Source organism: Erigeron canadensis, chromosome 9 (genome assembly GCF_010389155.1).
Source record: "Erigeron canadensis isolate Cc75 chromosome 9, C_canadensis_v1, whole genome shotgun sequence".
NCBI lineage: Eukaryota > Viridiplantae > Streptophyta > Magnoliopsida > Asterales > Asteraceae > Erigeron > Erigeron canadensis.
In genome coordinates, this window is record NC_057769.1 from 36,180,548 (window position 1) to 36,197,589 (window position 17,042).

At 32.9% G+C, this 17,042-nt stretch overlaps 1 protein-coding gene across 1 annotated transcript; it reads right to left on the reverse strand.

Annotated features, from left to right (window-relative positions):
- Positions 1-872: 872 nt before the first annotated feature.
- On the reverse strand, positions 873-10,311 carry LOC122582921. The gene is made up of 3 exons (XM_043755349.1): positions 10,136-10,311; positions 8,771-9,747; positions 873-2,201 (listed from the first exon to the last, which is right to left on the reverse strand). Exons 2-3 carry the CDS (start codon positions 9,649-9,651, stop codon positions 1,013-1,015), a joined length of 2,070 nt encoding a protein of 689 aa, XP_043611284.1. The 5' UTR covers positions 9,652-9,747; positions 10,136-10,311; the 3' UTR covers positions 873-1,012.
- Positions 10,312-17,042: the final 6,731 nt, after the last annotated feature.

A 17,042-nucleotide genomic window follows, 5' to 3' on the forward strand; every position in this document is an offset into this window, starting at 1 on the left:
AACAAACTTGCATCATTAGAATAGAAAGTAATTTTGTTTATGCATTGATCAATTTTTCTTATGTCTTTATCCAGGCTGTTGCTCCCTTATTTTCACTTGTTGCCCCAAATACCAATTCAAAGGTGCCAACAAAAGGGAAATTCCGGTTTCTAGAGACCCGACAGCTCTAGTAGCAATATACTCAGTATCCTTTGGGGCCTATCAGTGTGGATTGTGTTTCTACATAATCCTATAGGTTTGTTTTCGAAAGATTAAAGGTCGAAAGTCGAGTTTTGTGCAGAAAGGTAGCAATTTCAGGTGAAGGGAAGGGAACAGTTGAGAGCAAGGATGAACAAATACCATACTCGATGACTGATTTTCTTGAGTTGTGATGATAAATAGAGATCAACGATAAAGTGACCGCCAACCATAGATATTTTAAATAACTAAAACATACTATCATGAGACTATGACATGAACAATAAAGCAATAGAACTCACACTTGGCCACGAAAACGGCTGCGACGAACAAGTCTAATGGAGTTTTATTCTTAGATGAAGTGGCAATAGAAGCATAAGGCAATAAACTTAAGTAACGTGATTACATTAGTGTACATGATTATTAAGTATATATTGCCCATGTTGTAAACCTAAAATTTATAAGAGGACGCAAAACACAGGTATAATTTAAGGAAAAAAAAAATCAATGTGCCTATTTTAAATCTATATTTAAACTTGGTCCATTAAGCATAATTTTCAACACATTTTTAAGCATATTTATCATTACCCTTTTGTGTTTCCTATATGAAAATGTATCAAGCTAAATGATTAGAATTTAGAGATGAGCTAGAGGTTTAACATGCCCCATAAAGTTTATTAATAAAACAACAAATATAACAATAATATTCAAGCCTTATTTTTGAACGGCTGATCGATTTATACTCCATACAATGATACAAATAACCCCACATCGGCACAAACAAGGTCTAAGATAAAAATAAAATAAAAGTAAAATATAAATACAAATAACAAAATCAGCACAACCAACTTGGTTCAACCCATGCATGAGCACAAAGTAGTGCAGCAACATTTGAGACATCCACATTTGAGACATCCCTTGCATCTTCTTGGATGTTTTCGCCATTAAAAGTGTGAAACGTGCATGTTTCCAGCGAATAGAAGACTATCTTGCCATTTGTAGAACATAGTTTTGGAAGGTAGATCTTATTCTCCATTTCTCGGGTTTTGGCTTCCATGCATAGACATGTCGCATCACAAATATATATCATGTGCTTTCCTATGCCATTTATTTTTTCCCATTCTTGAGTAGAGTCATTAAGTTTGAATATATCAACGGGTTCTCCAATCGCACCAACAATAACTAGTAATAAATGTTCATCACATTTTACCAAGTAATATCGTACCTGAGATCTGCAAGAACTTGTCAGTGCTTTGGCTTCGAAAATCTTCCAAGCAACATCTTCTTCACCCAAATTATTGAAAAGAACGAGTTCTCTATTGCTAGACAAGGCATAAAGATCATGGCCAAATAATGTTGGACAACAAAGAGAAAGTGGATCGGGACTTATACGAAACCTACGCCAACAGGGTGGTTCCTGAGCTACGAAATGGACGAAAATCTCCCATTCGCGTATATGATTATATCCAACCACCATACAATCCGGGGAAGTAGGCGGGGCTGAGAAGCATAAGCTTTGAAGATAATAACCCGGATTTGGAAGCTCGCGAAGATCATTTGTGAAAGGGTTAAAGAACACTAAGCATAAGTCACTTATTTCAAACAACAACCAACCAAACCTAGAACAATAAATTGTCTCATTAATTGCCCATATCTGTGAATTCATCATATAGAATTCACCCCCCAGCATCGGATCATTGAAAACGATAACCCTTTGATGTTTTTGCAAAGCCATCAGCCATGGTGATGGTAAAGAATAATTTTGCAGTCTCTTTAATGCTGTTTCGTCACTCCATTGTATTAGAGGTGCTGCAAAATAACGACGTTTGCATGTAGCACGGAAGTTCATGTATTCCAGACCAACACAAAACTCCATAAGCGCTGCCAAAATATCAAGTGGGACACAAAGAAGGCCTGAATCATCAATTCCAATGGGGTCATCTGTAACTGATTTCATCACTATTGCTTCATCTTCTTTTTTCATATCAACTATAGATTTTGCTTCTTCATTGTCACCTTGTAAACTACAGAAATAATGATAATAAACATTTTTCCCGCATTAAAATACATATGACAAAAAAGTATAAGTCGTACAAAAACAATACCTGCATTCCCACAACAACACATGACTTGTTGGGAGTGATAGAAAAGGTAAAGGACATTCGATGATGGTCTGATAGTTATGGTTGTACGAATAAATTAGATTTTCCATTTTGTCACGAAACACACAAACCCCCCAAACTCTGAGGCAGCTGTTGGGCTGTAAAATATTGAGTTATCACGACCAAGATCCACAAAAAAATTGGCCTCTTTAAGGTCTTGCACTTCATCCCACATAGATCTAGCAGTTTCCAAGACTTCGATGTCGTCTTGTTCAAATTTAAACAAATCATCATACGTCAAACCAGTCATGTCCCAATTCTTGAGGCCTTCCATCTCTTCCCAGTTTATTCTGGTCAGGTCCAATCTAAACAAAAACACATCACCGGGTGTTTTCTTACTTTTGTCAAGAAAACCTACTCTAACGTAGCATAATTCCGAACAGGATCCTTTCAGGAGATGAATCCAGTGTTTACATCGATCGGAAAGATGATCCGGGGTTGTTCCAAAGAACAGCAGCTTTATCACAACTTCTCTATCATTGACTACAATATCAACCTGTATGAAAACATCATCGAAAAAAGAGTCGGTATTTAAGGCATATACTTTACCATTGCAACAGGTCAGGCTATGTAGTAATTCACCATTTAAGGTGAATTTCTTAAGTTGATTAGAGTATGACATCTCAATCCACCTTGGCTTCTTTCTTAGGCTTTTCTTTCTTTTAGGTGATAGTTGACAGAAAACAAAGGTAGGCTTATTGGCTCTCGTTAACAAGAAAACTGAATTGGGATCATCAGGCGGAGCGGACAAACAGCGTTCCCTTATAGATTGATAATCTCCGTCTTTTAGAATCAGGGGAGGCAGGGATATGACGTTACAAGTGGATGGGTTATACAAAGACCACATATTGTTGTGAGGATGGTTGGAGAGAATCAACCAGCCATGGAAACATCTCCAAATACGTTTCCCGATCAGGTCAGGGATCCGACAATGATATTTAAACAACGGGTTTTGTAATGTGGAGAAAATGTGGACATCCATGTCGTCTTCCATGTTCTGAACAACAAACCATGGATAATTTGCAGATAAACGAGGGAATCGGTCACAATATACACTAGAAACCTCCTGCTTCTTACTATGATGCTCCATCTAACATGTTCATTCGTTCATAACAATATATTTGAGTTAGTAACTGAAAAGGACTCTTCGATATTTATCACACAAACAATATTATTGCAAACAAAAATAAATTATTGCAAACAATACAAAAACTTGTTCTTAATCATATTTATCAAACAAAATAAGGTATAATGTAGCTTAATAAACCCTAAAAAGAATAAAGATGTGATCAAATTATTATCTTGAATGACGTCATATAATAATCACTTCATAACCATAATAAATAGATAGAATTTACTCTAAAGTACAACAATGTGATTAACCACACAGACAAACAAAAATAGGGTTTAAATCTTGATAGTAATAATTAATAGATTAATCACACGGAATTCATACCTTTAACTTCAGGGGCGACTCGCTATTATCGAACAGGAAGAACTAAACCATTTACTCGTATTCTTTATTTGTTTTTTTTTTTTTTAATTTTCACCGAATTTAATAAATATATTTAAAATTGATATTCCGATTAGAGTGGGAGACTACACTCAGACAGAGAGTTAGAGGTTTCTGGGTTCAAATATGGTAACAAAATGATTTCGGGTTTGGAAATAACGGGTTTTCTATATTGGATTGGTTAGTTTGATATATGGAAAACCAATCCCGTTGGGCCCAAACTTGTCACTAAAAGTAAATTAAAGAAACCATCATAAATAAACTGATAAATTCTTAGAAATAAGTAAGTAACGCCTAATGCCGTATTCTACGGGTTTTGGGTCCCAATACCTTGACGGTGTATGAGGGAAGTTGAGATGTAGACAGCCTTACTCCTACCACGACAGTGTAGAGAGGTTGCTTCCAAGTTCTATCTAAAGATAGAAAAGAACCTCCAACCTTGCAAGGGATGAGGATAGAACCCATGACCTCTGTCTCCGGAGGCAAGAGTGTTAACCACTTTTTCCAACCTTGCTGCTTGAATTGATAAATTATTAAAACATCATATTAACCCCTCCTACCTTAATTAATTTACATTCACCATCACGCCACCATCACCATCACTGTCGCACATCGCCGCCATCACTGCTGTTGTCACCATACCTTCGTCGCTACCACCATCACGCCGCATTGCGCGGGTATCCGTCTAGTTATTAGTATAAAACTTTAATTTTTAGTTAAATCTCCTTCTTTCTACTTTTAATAATAAATATAAGGGTTTTGCTAAACACAACCTTAAGTGTTGTAATTAAAATACCTTAAAGGGCTTTTTACTTGAAAAGTACCTCAACTTGTCACTTTATTAAGGTCCAAACAAAAATATGTCCTATCGTGAGAAAAAAAACCGGTTAAACCAACTATGTTGGGTCTACCATTAGATAGCCAGTCATTTTTTCATTTTATTTTCATTTTGAGTTTTTTAATTTAGTCATATTAATTACATGGATTTTTTAACTCATTTTTAATTTTCTATATATATATTCCTTTATCTCCACTGCCAAGAATCTCCGTTGCTGCTTATCTACATACAAATATGTATGGAAAATCCATCTACTTTTATATATATATATATATATATATATAAATTCCAACTCAAAATCCATACATGCGACACCATGTAAATCTCCATTGCCAAGAATCCATACATATACTGATATACATACAAATAAGTCACATTCTTCTCCACATTTTCAAACAACACATACCATGAATACAATTTATCAAGAAGAAAGGAAACCATGGTGACCGAAAAAGAAGAAGAGCCAATAAAAAAGCATTCTTTTCTCTTCTTTTCTTCCCCCAAATTTAATTCATGTTGTTAAACGCAACCTTAAGCGTGTAATTAAGATACCTTAAATAGTTGTACACTACTATAATATTTAAGGGTGGACTTTGGAAAAAGATACAAATTTTTTATTGACATTAAAACTACCCTAAACATAGATAGATGATGCACAGTTTTCATATAAAACTATCATATCTTTTCTTTCTCATTTATTTTTTGGAATCTATACCCATCTCCAAACCACATGCAAATCAAACGCCATCAAGGGGTGTTTGGTTTTACATTTTCAAAATAAATTTTAAGTTTTCAAATTTATGTTTTTAAAAACATATATTTATATGTTCTTTTAAAATTACATATTTTAACATATAATCACTTTTCCATTCAAATATTACTTTTTTTTATCGACTTCAAAACAACTCGCTTTGTTACGTTAAATGGTACTCGTACTTTTTAGTGACACACAATTTTAGTAAGGTGATCATATTTTGGTTTAGAAAATCCTAGTTTCATGTATGTGTGATGATTGCCCTTTTCAAATATAAGTTTGACTACACAAGTAAAAACAAACTAACAATGAATAAGAACTAAATAAAATAATGACGATTCTATTCAACTTGAATGTAGTTGTTGCATGTCTAGATGTGTAGAAATTATGTGAGATCGATGGGTCATGATCAGCTTCGAGCCAGTTTGTGTAATTTCCTTTTTCTGAACAAACTCTCCTTTCCATTTGTTTTCCTGATAGCATCGACACATTAAATCAATCTTCTGTATGTAGAACTCACCATATATATTCTTATACAAGCTCAGAGGATATGAACCTTTCCGCTGTGTACCAGCTGAATGGCGTAAAAGAGTACTTTCACTTTGGCCCCATCCTTGATCATCTTGCTCCAGATCTTATTTGAATCTACATTTTCGTATATCTAAATAGATATATGGTCCTGCGAGTCGATCTTTTGTCCTAGTTTACACCTCTGTGTTCGGTTACCATTTTCAGATTTATCTTTGCATATTTTCCTCCATTGCCGTCCCTAAAACAAAAGAATGACTGGGTATAAACTGAAAATCCCACACCAATATAATCCTGCCCATCGAACCTTTGAGCACTACTCGTTGCATATATGATATCTCCATACTATCTTATAAGCAACGTACACTGGTAAATCTAGTAGAATTTTGTATCTCTCAATCATCGACATCACACTCAATGACGTGCTATTAGTTTCTGAGAACTGTGAATTGTGTCATTGCCATTTAAAGGTCTGTTTCCCAATATGCTATAAAGTTTGGTTTGTATTCCAGCAATTTGATAAACCTTTTTTCGACACACTCTTACAATAATCTACTTTTTGATGTAGTTTTCAATCAAGCATGATAAAAAAAAAAAAAATTGCTAAAATTCGGTATGTCAAAATCTACCAGAACACTCAACTTTGAGAAAAAAGGTTCTTCACTTCTTTGCTATCAAAATGGAGTAAACCCATGTTGCAAGTAGAACTTAAGCAGAGATATATGCAATCCTGTATAACAGGCAAACTAAACAGATTATATAGAAACTAGAAAGCATGTGGCAAATCACCTGCAAAATCTTGTTCTGACTTTGGGTCCATTGCATTGATACTAGAAAGTAACCTGAAATCACGTGTCAAAAATAGACTTTGGGTGCCTTTTCGATCATGTGGATTATGTTTCTATATCAACCCATATGTTTATTTTATTTTGAAAGTTAAATGTCGAGTTTTGTACCCAAAGGTAGCAATTTCAAGTGAATGGAAGGGAACAATTGAGGGCAAGCTTGAACAATTACCATACTCAATGACTGATTCTCTTGGGTTGTTATCATATACAGAGATCAACGAGATACAGTGACTGCCAACCATAGAAATTTTGAATAACCAAGAAATACATCTATGACATGAAGGATAAAGCAATATCCCTTCACTCACACTTGGCCACAGAAACGGCCGCCAACAAACAAGTCTAATGGAGTTTTATCCTTAAAGAAAGTGGCAATAGAAGGGATTAAAACATAAACTAAAGTATTTGCATTACATATGTTTACATGATATTAAGTTGTTACCCAAAACACAAGTAAAATTCAATAGTGTTTCGTATATGAATATGTATCAGACAAAAATGATTGGAAAGATGCTATAATAATGAATATGTACCGCAAATCGTTAAATTATCTCTACTCCATATACCTATACGAAAGTTGAACCATTGACTTGACCCATAGGCATAACACTCTACCAAGTGCCTTAACCCCACGTCGGCATAAATAAGAAAGTCTAAGATAAAAATAGAAGTAAAGTAAGTACAAATAACAAAATCAGCACAACCAACTTGGTTCAACCCATGCATGAGCAGAAAGATGTGTAGCAGTCGAGATATCCCTTACATTTTCGTGGATCTTGCCATTAAATGTATGAAACATGCATGCTTCCAGTGAATAAAAGACTATCTTGCCGTTTGTAGAACATAGTGTAGGAAGGTAGATCTTATTCGCCATTTCTGGAATTTTGGCTTCAATGCATAGACATGTATCACAGATATAAATCATGTGCTTCCCTATGCCATTTATTTTTTCCCATTCTTGTGTAGAGTCATTAAGTTTGAATATCTCAATGGGTTCTCCAATCGCTCCCGCAATGACTAGTAATAGATGTTCATCACATTTTACCAAGTAATATCGTACCTGAGATCTGTATGAAGTAGTTCGTACTTGGGCTTCAAAAATCTTCCAAGCAACATCTTCTTCACCCAAATTATTGAAGACAACGAGTTCACCGTTGTTAGACAAGGCATAAAGATCACGGCCAAATAATATTGGAAAACAAAGAGAACGTGGATCAGGACCTAAACGAAACCTATGCCAGCATGCTGGTTCCTGAGCTACAAAATGGACGCAAACATCCCATACACGTATATTTATATATCCAACTACCATACAATCAGGGGAAGTAGGTGGGGCCGAGAACCATAAGCTTTCAAAATGATAACCTGAGAATGGAAGCTCGCGAAGATCATTTGTCAAAGGGTTAAAGAACACCAATCATAAGTCACTTATTTCAAACAAGCACCAACCAAACCTGGAACAATAAATTTTCTCGTTAATTACTGATATCCGTGAATTCTTCATATAGTACTCATCCCCCGACATCGGATCTTTAAACACGATAAACCCTCGATGTTTTTGCAAAGCCATCTGCCATGGTGACGGTAAAGAATAATTTTGCAGTCTCCTTAATGCTAATTTGTCACTCCATTGTATTAGAGGTGCAGCAAGATGACAACGTTTGCACGTCGCCCGGAAGTTCATGTATTCCACACCAACACAAAAATCCATAAGCGTTGCCAAAACATCAATTGAATACTAAGAAAGCCTGAATCATCGAATCCAATGGGGTCATCTGTAACCGACTTTACCACTACTATTGCATCCTCCTCTTCTTTATTCTCAACTGTGGATACGGCTTCATCATTGTCACCTTGTAAACTACATAAATAATGATATAAAGAAACATTTTTCCCGCAATAAAACACATATGATAAAAAAAATTACAAGTAGTCTTGCAAAAACAATACCTGCATTCCCATAACAACACATGATTTGTTGGTTGGGATAGAGAAGGTAAAGGGTACTGGATGATGGTCTGATAGTTGACGTTGTAACAATAAATTACTTTGTCCATTTTGTCACGAATGTGTACAAAACCCCCAAACTCCGAGGCAACTGTAGGGCTGTAAAATATAGAGTTATCACGACCTACTGTAATGTAGAATAATTCCGTGTTCACATCGATCCTTTCAGGAATGTGTACAAAACCTACTGTAATGTAGAATAATTCCGAACAGGATCCTTTCAGGAAATGAATCCAGTGTTCACATCGATCAGAAGGAAGATCCGGGCTTGTTCCAAAGAACAGTAGCTTTATCACAACGTCTATATCCTTAACTACAATATCAATCTGTATAAAAACCTCACACATTACAGAGTTGGTATTTAAGGCATATACTTTACCGTTGCAACAGTTCAGGCTATATAGTAATTCACCATTTAAGGTGAATTTCTTAAGTTGATTAGAGTATGACATCTCAATCCACCTTGGCTTCTTTCTTAGGCTTTTCTTTCTTTTTGGTGATACTTGACAGAAAACAAAGGTAGGCTTATTGGCTCTCATTAACAAGAAAACTGAATTGGGATCACTAGGAGGGGCCGACAAACAGCATTCCCTGATAGATTGATAATCTCCGTCTTTCATAATCAGGGGAGGCAGGGATAGGACATTAGAAGTGGATGGGTTATACAAAGACCACATATTGTTGTGAGGATGGTTGGAGAGAATCAACCAGCCATGGAAACATCTCCAAATACGTTTCCCGATCAGGTCAGGGATCCGACAATGATATTTAAACAACGGGTTTCGTAATGTGGAGAAAAAGTGGACATCCATGTCGTTTTCCATGTTCTGAACGACAAACCATGGATAATTTGCAGATAAACGAGGGAATCGGTCACAATATACACTAGAAACCTCCTGCTTCTTATTATGATGCTCCTTCTAACATGTTCATTCATAAACAATATGTTTAGTAACTGAAAAGGACTTATAGATTCTTATCGAATAAAAAATTGAATATTCTGTTAACATAAAGACTTATTTTTAATCATATAATCATCAGTTTATACAAATACTGTTAAAACAAAGTTTCGATTTTTATCAAATCCCCTTATTCCGGAATTGGGGGAAGTTGTTGTTGTAATGTAGCTTAAACCCTAAAAAAAGAGCAAAGATATGATTTTCATCAAATTATTAGCTTGAACTTCATATAAAAAATCACTTCATAGATATTACAAAATACATGGAATTTACTCTAATGTTTAACAATGTAATCACACGCATACACAAATACAAACAAAAAGAGGGTTAACAAATCTGATTTTCATACCTTAGATTTCAGGGCCGAGGGGTTTGATGAGCAGGTTATGTAACACCGAAGAAGAGACGGCTGGCCACCGAAATTTGAGGTTTGGTGCAGGTCTCCTTCTATTTTCTTATTATCGGTATTGGACCTGTTTGGTTTACATTTAACCGCCGGCTTGGATAGTACTTGCAGCAAGGTCTTTAAAGATCATGGGTGGAGGTAAAAAAACCTAACAATCTTTCATAAATACTAAAACAGAACTTTTAATTACCTTTAATTAAATTTTCTTCATATTTCTCTGCCTTTAAATCAAAATGATGACCGTCATCATTGACTCAATCTTTAATCAAATATTTTTTTAGCCTTTCAACTATAGATAAAATGTTCCAACAATACATATTATTAATTAATATTCTAGTAATCATATCAAAATTAATATGTCTAACTTTTTGGATACTCTTTAATATATCTAACTTTTTTATATCATTTTCGATTCACATCATCATATATTTTCTTTTAATTTTATTTTGATTTCATATTTGATTTTCTTATAGATGAATATTATTAAAATCAATACGCTTTTATAAATCTTCTTATAAATTAATACTAGATTTTAGACCCGTGTCCAACATTAGACACGGAGTTTACAACATTATCAATATTAAATCTTCATAGATTTAACTCGCTTTTGATTTTTAAGTTAAAGATATACGTAAAATGTTTTAATTCAAATATAGTTATGAAATAAAAAGCAAAATGATGTAATATATGGGCATTAGAAGCATATATTGCTATTGTGTTTTAAGATAAAGATGTTGTATATCGATCTATGTTTTACGATTTGTATTGTATTTAAGGTAGGATCTAGAGTTGTTTACATTAGATATTAAATTAAATATCTATATAATGTATATTTATTTAAATATTGTGTAAGGAACCGATATGGATTAGGATACATGGTATGCATCAATTTTTTATTTTTAATGTTTCTAATAATGTGATATATATCTTAAGGTTTTTTAATTTTAATAACATCATGGTCGACATATTGTGTTTATTTCTTTTTTTTATATATAATAACAAAAAGTCAATAAAAAGTCAAAATTGAAAAGTTAGAAAAATTGAAAGATATGATTGGTCGATAAGTTATTAGAGCAACTGTGCTTTAGTATAATAAAAAATTATTAAAGAAATTAGCTTTTTTGATTTGTAAACAAATAATGATTGTTTCAAAAACCTATGTCGATGCATCTTATATTTTTTTTTATATTTGATGTTCTAATAAGTATTAGCAATTATATTTACACCTGTTTAATTTGTGTCAAGTAATATTATGATCCATCTTCAATTATAGTTTATTTTTCGTATTTGATTTTCTTACAAATAATTAATAACAAATAGTTTTGTATTGGATTATGGTTTAAATTAACCTTATGTTATGAAGTATAAATATACACTTGATGATATATGATTAAGGTTGAAAAATAGGGTTGTTATTGTTTATAATGTATCATTTTAATGAGCTCATAAAAGATATTATGACAACAGTCATTATCGTGATATGAAAAATGTATGAATATTATACCTCTAAACGTTAGCATAATAAAGATTTATATATTTGCTTCCATCAATATATACAATATCATTGCATATCAAGTTGTGTTCGATAAAATGGCTGACATTGACGCATTCAAAGAATCTTGGAATATCTGGGTTTAAATTGTCATACTTTGGAAGCAAACAACCCAAAAGTTTTCCCATTCAAGTTTCTCTTTAATGAAGGAGGCGTTAGGAAATCAATAACTTCGCTATGGCTTCAATGAAGGAGATTACATGCTTGTGGGTCATAGGCATAAAATCAACTTTTATAAAACCACTACTATTTGTGTATCAAATTATTTTGTGCATACCGTAAATCTATATAACTTTTATGGTATACGTAGTTAACTGGAAAAAAACGTATGCTGTAATCTTTAAAAGTATAATCATATACTTCATAAAACTAATAAACATTTGTTAGGTGGATGAGAAACCACTATCAAACTTTAGACTTTGAAATTATATTTATACCATGGTTGATTTATAAAAGAAACAACCGGTTTATTTTCATTATTCTTATTTTATATATTATTTTGTCATATTTTTTAATAGCGTTTAATTATTTATTATATCATTGTGCTAGCTTTTTATACGTATAAATGTAAATCTTTTTATAGGTTTTGTCCGCGTTTTACGCGGGTTATAATCCAGTATGTCTTTAAAGATCATGGATAGTACTTACAACAAGGTCTTTTTTACTTTGGGTAAAAATCTTTTTATCTTTATTAAAAGTAAAGTTCTCTACATTTTAATACCCCCATACATCATTGAAGATGGTATTGGGTCCTAATATCTGTGAAAGACGATACTTTTTTTTAAAAAATATCATTGTTGTTACTTGTTGGTACATTTGAAAAGCCCGCAACAACCAAATATTTGACAAAGTTGAGTTTAATATAAAAAAGATTAGCGAAGACATCGAGTCGTTAGGTTTCTCACTATATAAATGTAGGAGGAATAATCCGGCGATTACATAAGAGAAATGGTGTCGTTCTAACCTGATTTAACATTTTGTAATTTTGATGCCACCCCGCATATTGGTGGGTGTTGGTAAGTTGTGAATAATAATAAACTTTCAAATATATATGTATATTTTTTTTCTTTCTAAAGTATTAGCGAATTTAATAAGTATTTACAATCAATCAGATTCTAATTATATTAATTTTTTATTATTATTTTTTTTGAAGTTCTATAACAAGATTCTTTTAAATTAAATTAACTTATTGAATCAAACTGTAACAACTTTACATAAAAATATAAAGAAAACGAGCAACAAATTACGACGTTGATTTTGCAAATCTAAAACGCTTAAAAACTAATTCATTGACCTAGACATCATAATATAATTGTGCATGAACTGCTCGACCATGCCAACTAACTCAATTGCCTCATGTGCGAGAAAACCAAATGTATTAAATGCAAATTGTGTAAATATGTGTTAGTTGTGAAGACACGCATTCTTATGTTTTTACCATCTTGTGTAAATCAATTTTTAAAAAGCATGACCTGCCGTGAAGTACTACATCCTAAGCCCACAAATGGGGAGATCCTTATTAGCCCAACATATGCATGTCCCTCAATCCAAAAACAAAAATATTAGCCGATCTAATTGTTTATCTTCCTTCCAAAAAATATATTAAAAAATTTACCCGCACATCTATCTATATCTATATTTATATCTATACTTTTATACTCTATATCTATACTCCCTTATAAAACATAATGAACAACTATTTTAGAAAATTAAGCATTTTTTTCAGTATTTCCATAATACCCTTTACACCCTTACTTAAACATAAAACTCTTATATACTCTCTTTTCCCCATTCTTTCTAATCATTACACGCTCTTATCAACCTTCTATCACCCTCCGCGCCGCCCTATTTCTCCACCGTCTTTCTTTTATGTTGTCCTCGCCTTCTAGCCGTCGCAACGCGCGGGCACTATGCTCGTCTTTCTTAACACGAAGCTTAACTCGTCTGAATGTACCAAACATAACATCCCTATTGAAAGGAACTCCCGAAGTTATTAAGTGATAACATGAAAATTGATTATCTATTTTTCTTCAACATATTTGAATTACTTGTAAATGTCGTGAGATGTATATATGTTCTTTTTATTAGTTCCGCGTTAAAAAGACCATTTAATGAGCAGATCCTCGTTTAGTCTTCCAAGTATTTTCATAATTTAATTTTAATTAATTATGTTAACAAACTCCAAATTTGCAAATTTAAATTTATATTGTGAAGCCATATTTCATTAAAGAAAATTATAATAATAATAATAATTTCTTGTAAATTTTTTTAAAAAAGTTTCAATAAAAGTTGTTTTTAATAATAATAATAATAATAATCTATACTATATTATAAACCAAAAAGACCATGTCTAAATTTTAAATTTCAATATTTACTTTCCCAAAATGTTTCCATATTTATTTTACATTTACTTAAAATAACTATAATACTCTTTCTTTCTTCTCAAATTTCAACGGATCATTTATTTTTCTCTCCTCCATAAATCATTTTATTAGTCTAAATCAGTCAAAATCTTTTATCCCAAAAACCGTACATCGATAAATTATAAAATTATATGGGTTTCCTTAAAATTCCATGCTCTTTCATTATAAATGTCATTCGATACACTTTCGACAAGTTTTTAAATCCGAGAGTGGAGCCCGTAGGGCTAAGGGCGAAGCCCGTCAAGTAAATTACCCCATTACCGCCACCCCGTCATTGTCATTACATCACCACCCATATCACCGCTGCAACGTGCGGGTATATTCCTCTCGTAATAATAATAATAATAATAATAATAATAATAAACAATTCTCATGTATGTATTTAATGGTAATGCACTGGTCGTAAGTTCAAAACTAGCATAGTCTACGCGCAATACTAAAGAGGTGAAATCCAAGTTGTATGACATCAAGTGACCACATAATCCCATAGATGAAAGTTGCAGGTTACACGTGATTTACCAGCCATGAATTTTATACAGTGTTTTATGCTTTAGATAACAAAACTTAGATAACAAAATGGTACATATGACAAAAAATTTATATACAACTTTAACTTTAGTTATATCCCTACACATGTATTATACAATTTATTTATAAGACCATCGTTCATTTTCTTTCTAATTTTACTTTCAAATCTCTCATTTCCAAATCCTCATGCAATCCAACGCCCTTTTAAGGTTGTTGCATTAAAGTGTACTTTTAAATTTATTATTTTTTTTTTGAAAGGAAAATTGTACTTTTAAATGATGAACAATTTTAGTAAGAACAAAGTAACAATGAAAAAGAAAGAAAAAGCTAAGTAAAATATGACAATCATTCCAGTGGACAGTCATGATCAGGACTCAGGAGATCGCAAAAATTGTTATTGCAAAGAAAACTTATGAACCAAAGGATGTTAGACACGTGATACCCTCCAATTCGATCGGCAAGTTGTAATTTCCATTGAAAAGAGAGGATCTGATTTTCATGGTGATTTAGTTTCAAGCCAGTTTCTGTAATTTTCTTTTTCTGAACAAACTCTTATTTCCATTAGTTTCCCTGGTAGCAGCAACACATTAAATCAATCTTATGTATATAAAATTCACTAATCCATGTAGACCTAAACCATCAAAAGTAATGTGTATATAAGAATGATGATTATACAAACTAGAAGGATAAAGCATGAACCTTTCCGTTTTCTACCAGCTTAACGACGCAAAAGAGTACTTAATTCGATTTTCCCTCATCCTTCAAAGTTCAAAACATATATGGTCGTGCGAGTCTTTTGTTATAATGCATACTAGGCAGTTTAGGCCTCTCTTCATATCCATAAAACAAAAGTAGTATATGACTCGGTATACAATGAGATTCCAAACGAATTCTGCCCATTGAACCTTTGAGCACTCCTGCATTCATAACATTTAGCATATATATCTCCATACTATCTTATAAGCCATACTGGTAAATCTAATAGTATTTTGTTTCTCTCGATCATCTACATCACACTCATTGATGTGCTATTGATATCTAAGAACTCCGATTTGTGTAATCGCCATTCTGAGGTTTGTTTTCCAATATTCTATAAAGTTTAATTTGTATTCCTGTATTTTGATAAACTTTTTATGGCCCACTCTTACTACAATCTACTTTTTGATGTACCTATGTGTATTTTCTATCAAACATAATTAACATTTTTCACACATTTGGTATTTAGAAATCTACCAGAATTTCAATCGCTAAACACAGTTCATAGATATCAACTTTTATTTGAGCTCAACTTTGAGCAAACAGTTCTTCACTTCTTTGGTATCAAATAGAGTTAAACGATGTTAAAAGTAGAACTTAAGCTTTTATGACAAGCAAACTAAACAGAATACTTGTACTGTATGTGGAAAATTATATCTTGTTTGACTTTGGGTCCATTGCATTGATACTAGAAAGTAACCTGAAATCACAAGTGTCAAAAACACATACCATGGAAATGAATTATATACAACGTCTTGGCTTCCGGATTTACATATATCCCACAATTAACCTAGCCTCGGGCTTCAGCTAAATCAACTCCATGCCCTGCATTAAATCAAACACAAACATATACTCCGTATCAGATAACTAACACAATCACAAAACACATACAATATGTGGATATACATAAGCTTCAAACTTTGTGTTAGCAACATTCTTTTTCTTCAACTCTTTAGTCTATTGCTTCTTTGCCCATTCCTCATTTCTATTTTGCTTCTTCAATCTTCTGACTTTGGAACAACTGCTCCTCCCTTGCAACTGCAGCCATTGTCTAACCCAAAACATATCATATTGTAAGATACCTTTAGATTCATCTTGCTATTAGCTTCCCAATCTGCCATTGTATACAAAAGGACTTCTTTTAATTGTCACTGTTTTGATCGATTCAAGATCAGATTGTGTGGGCTTTGTTTCTATATCCACCCATAGGTTTTGTTTTCGAAAGATTAAGGTTGAAAGTCGAGTTTTGTACCCAAAGGTAGCATGTTCAGGTGAAGGGAAGTTGAGAGCATGGATGAACAATTACCATAATGAATGACTAGTTCTATTGAGTTGTGATCAGAAACAGAAATCAACATAAAGTGACCCCCAACCATAGATATTTTAGATAACTAAAACATACACCTATGACAAGAACGATAAAGCAATAGCACTCACTATCTGCCACAGAAATGGCCGTCGACAAACAAATTTAATGGAGTTTTATTCTTAAACAAAATGGCAATAGCAGGAATAAGTAATGAACTCAAGTATTTGCATTACATACGTTTACATAATATTAAGTTGGCACCTGATATATTGCCCATGTTGT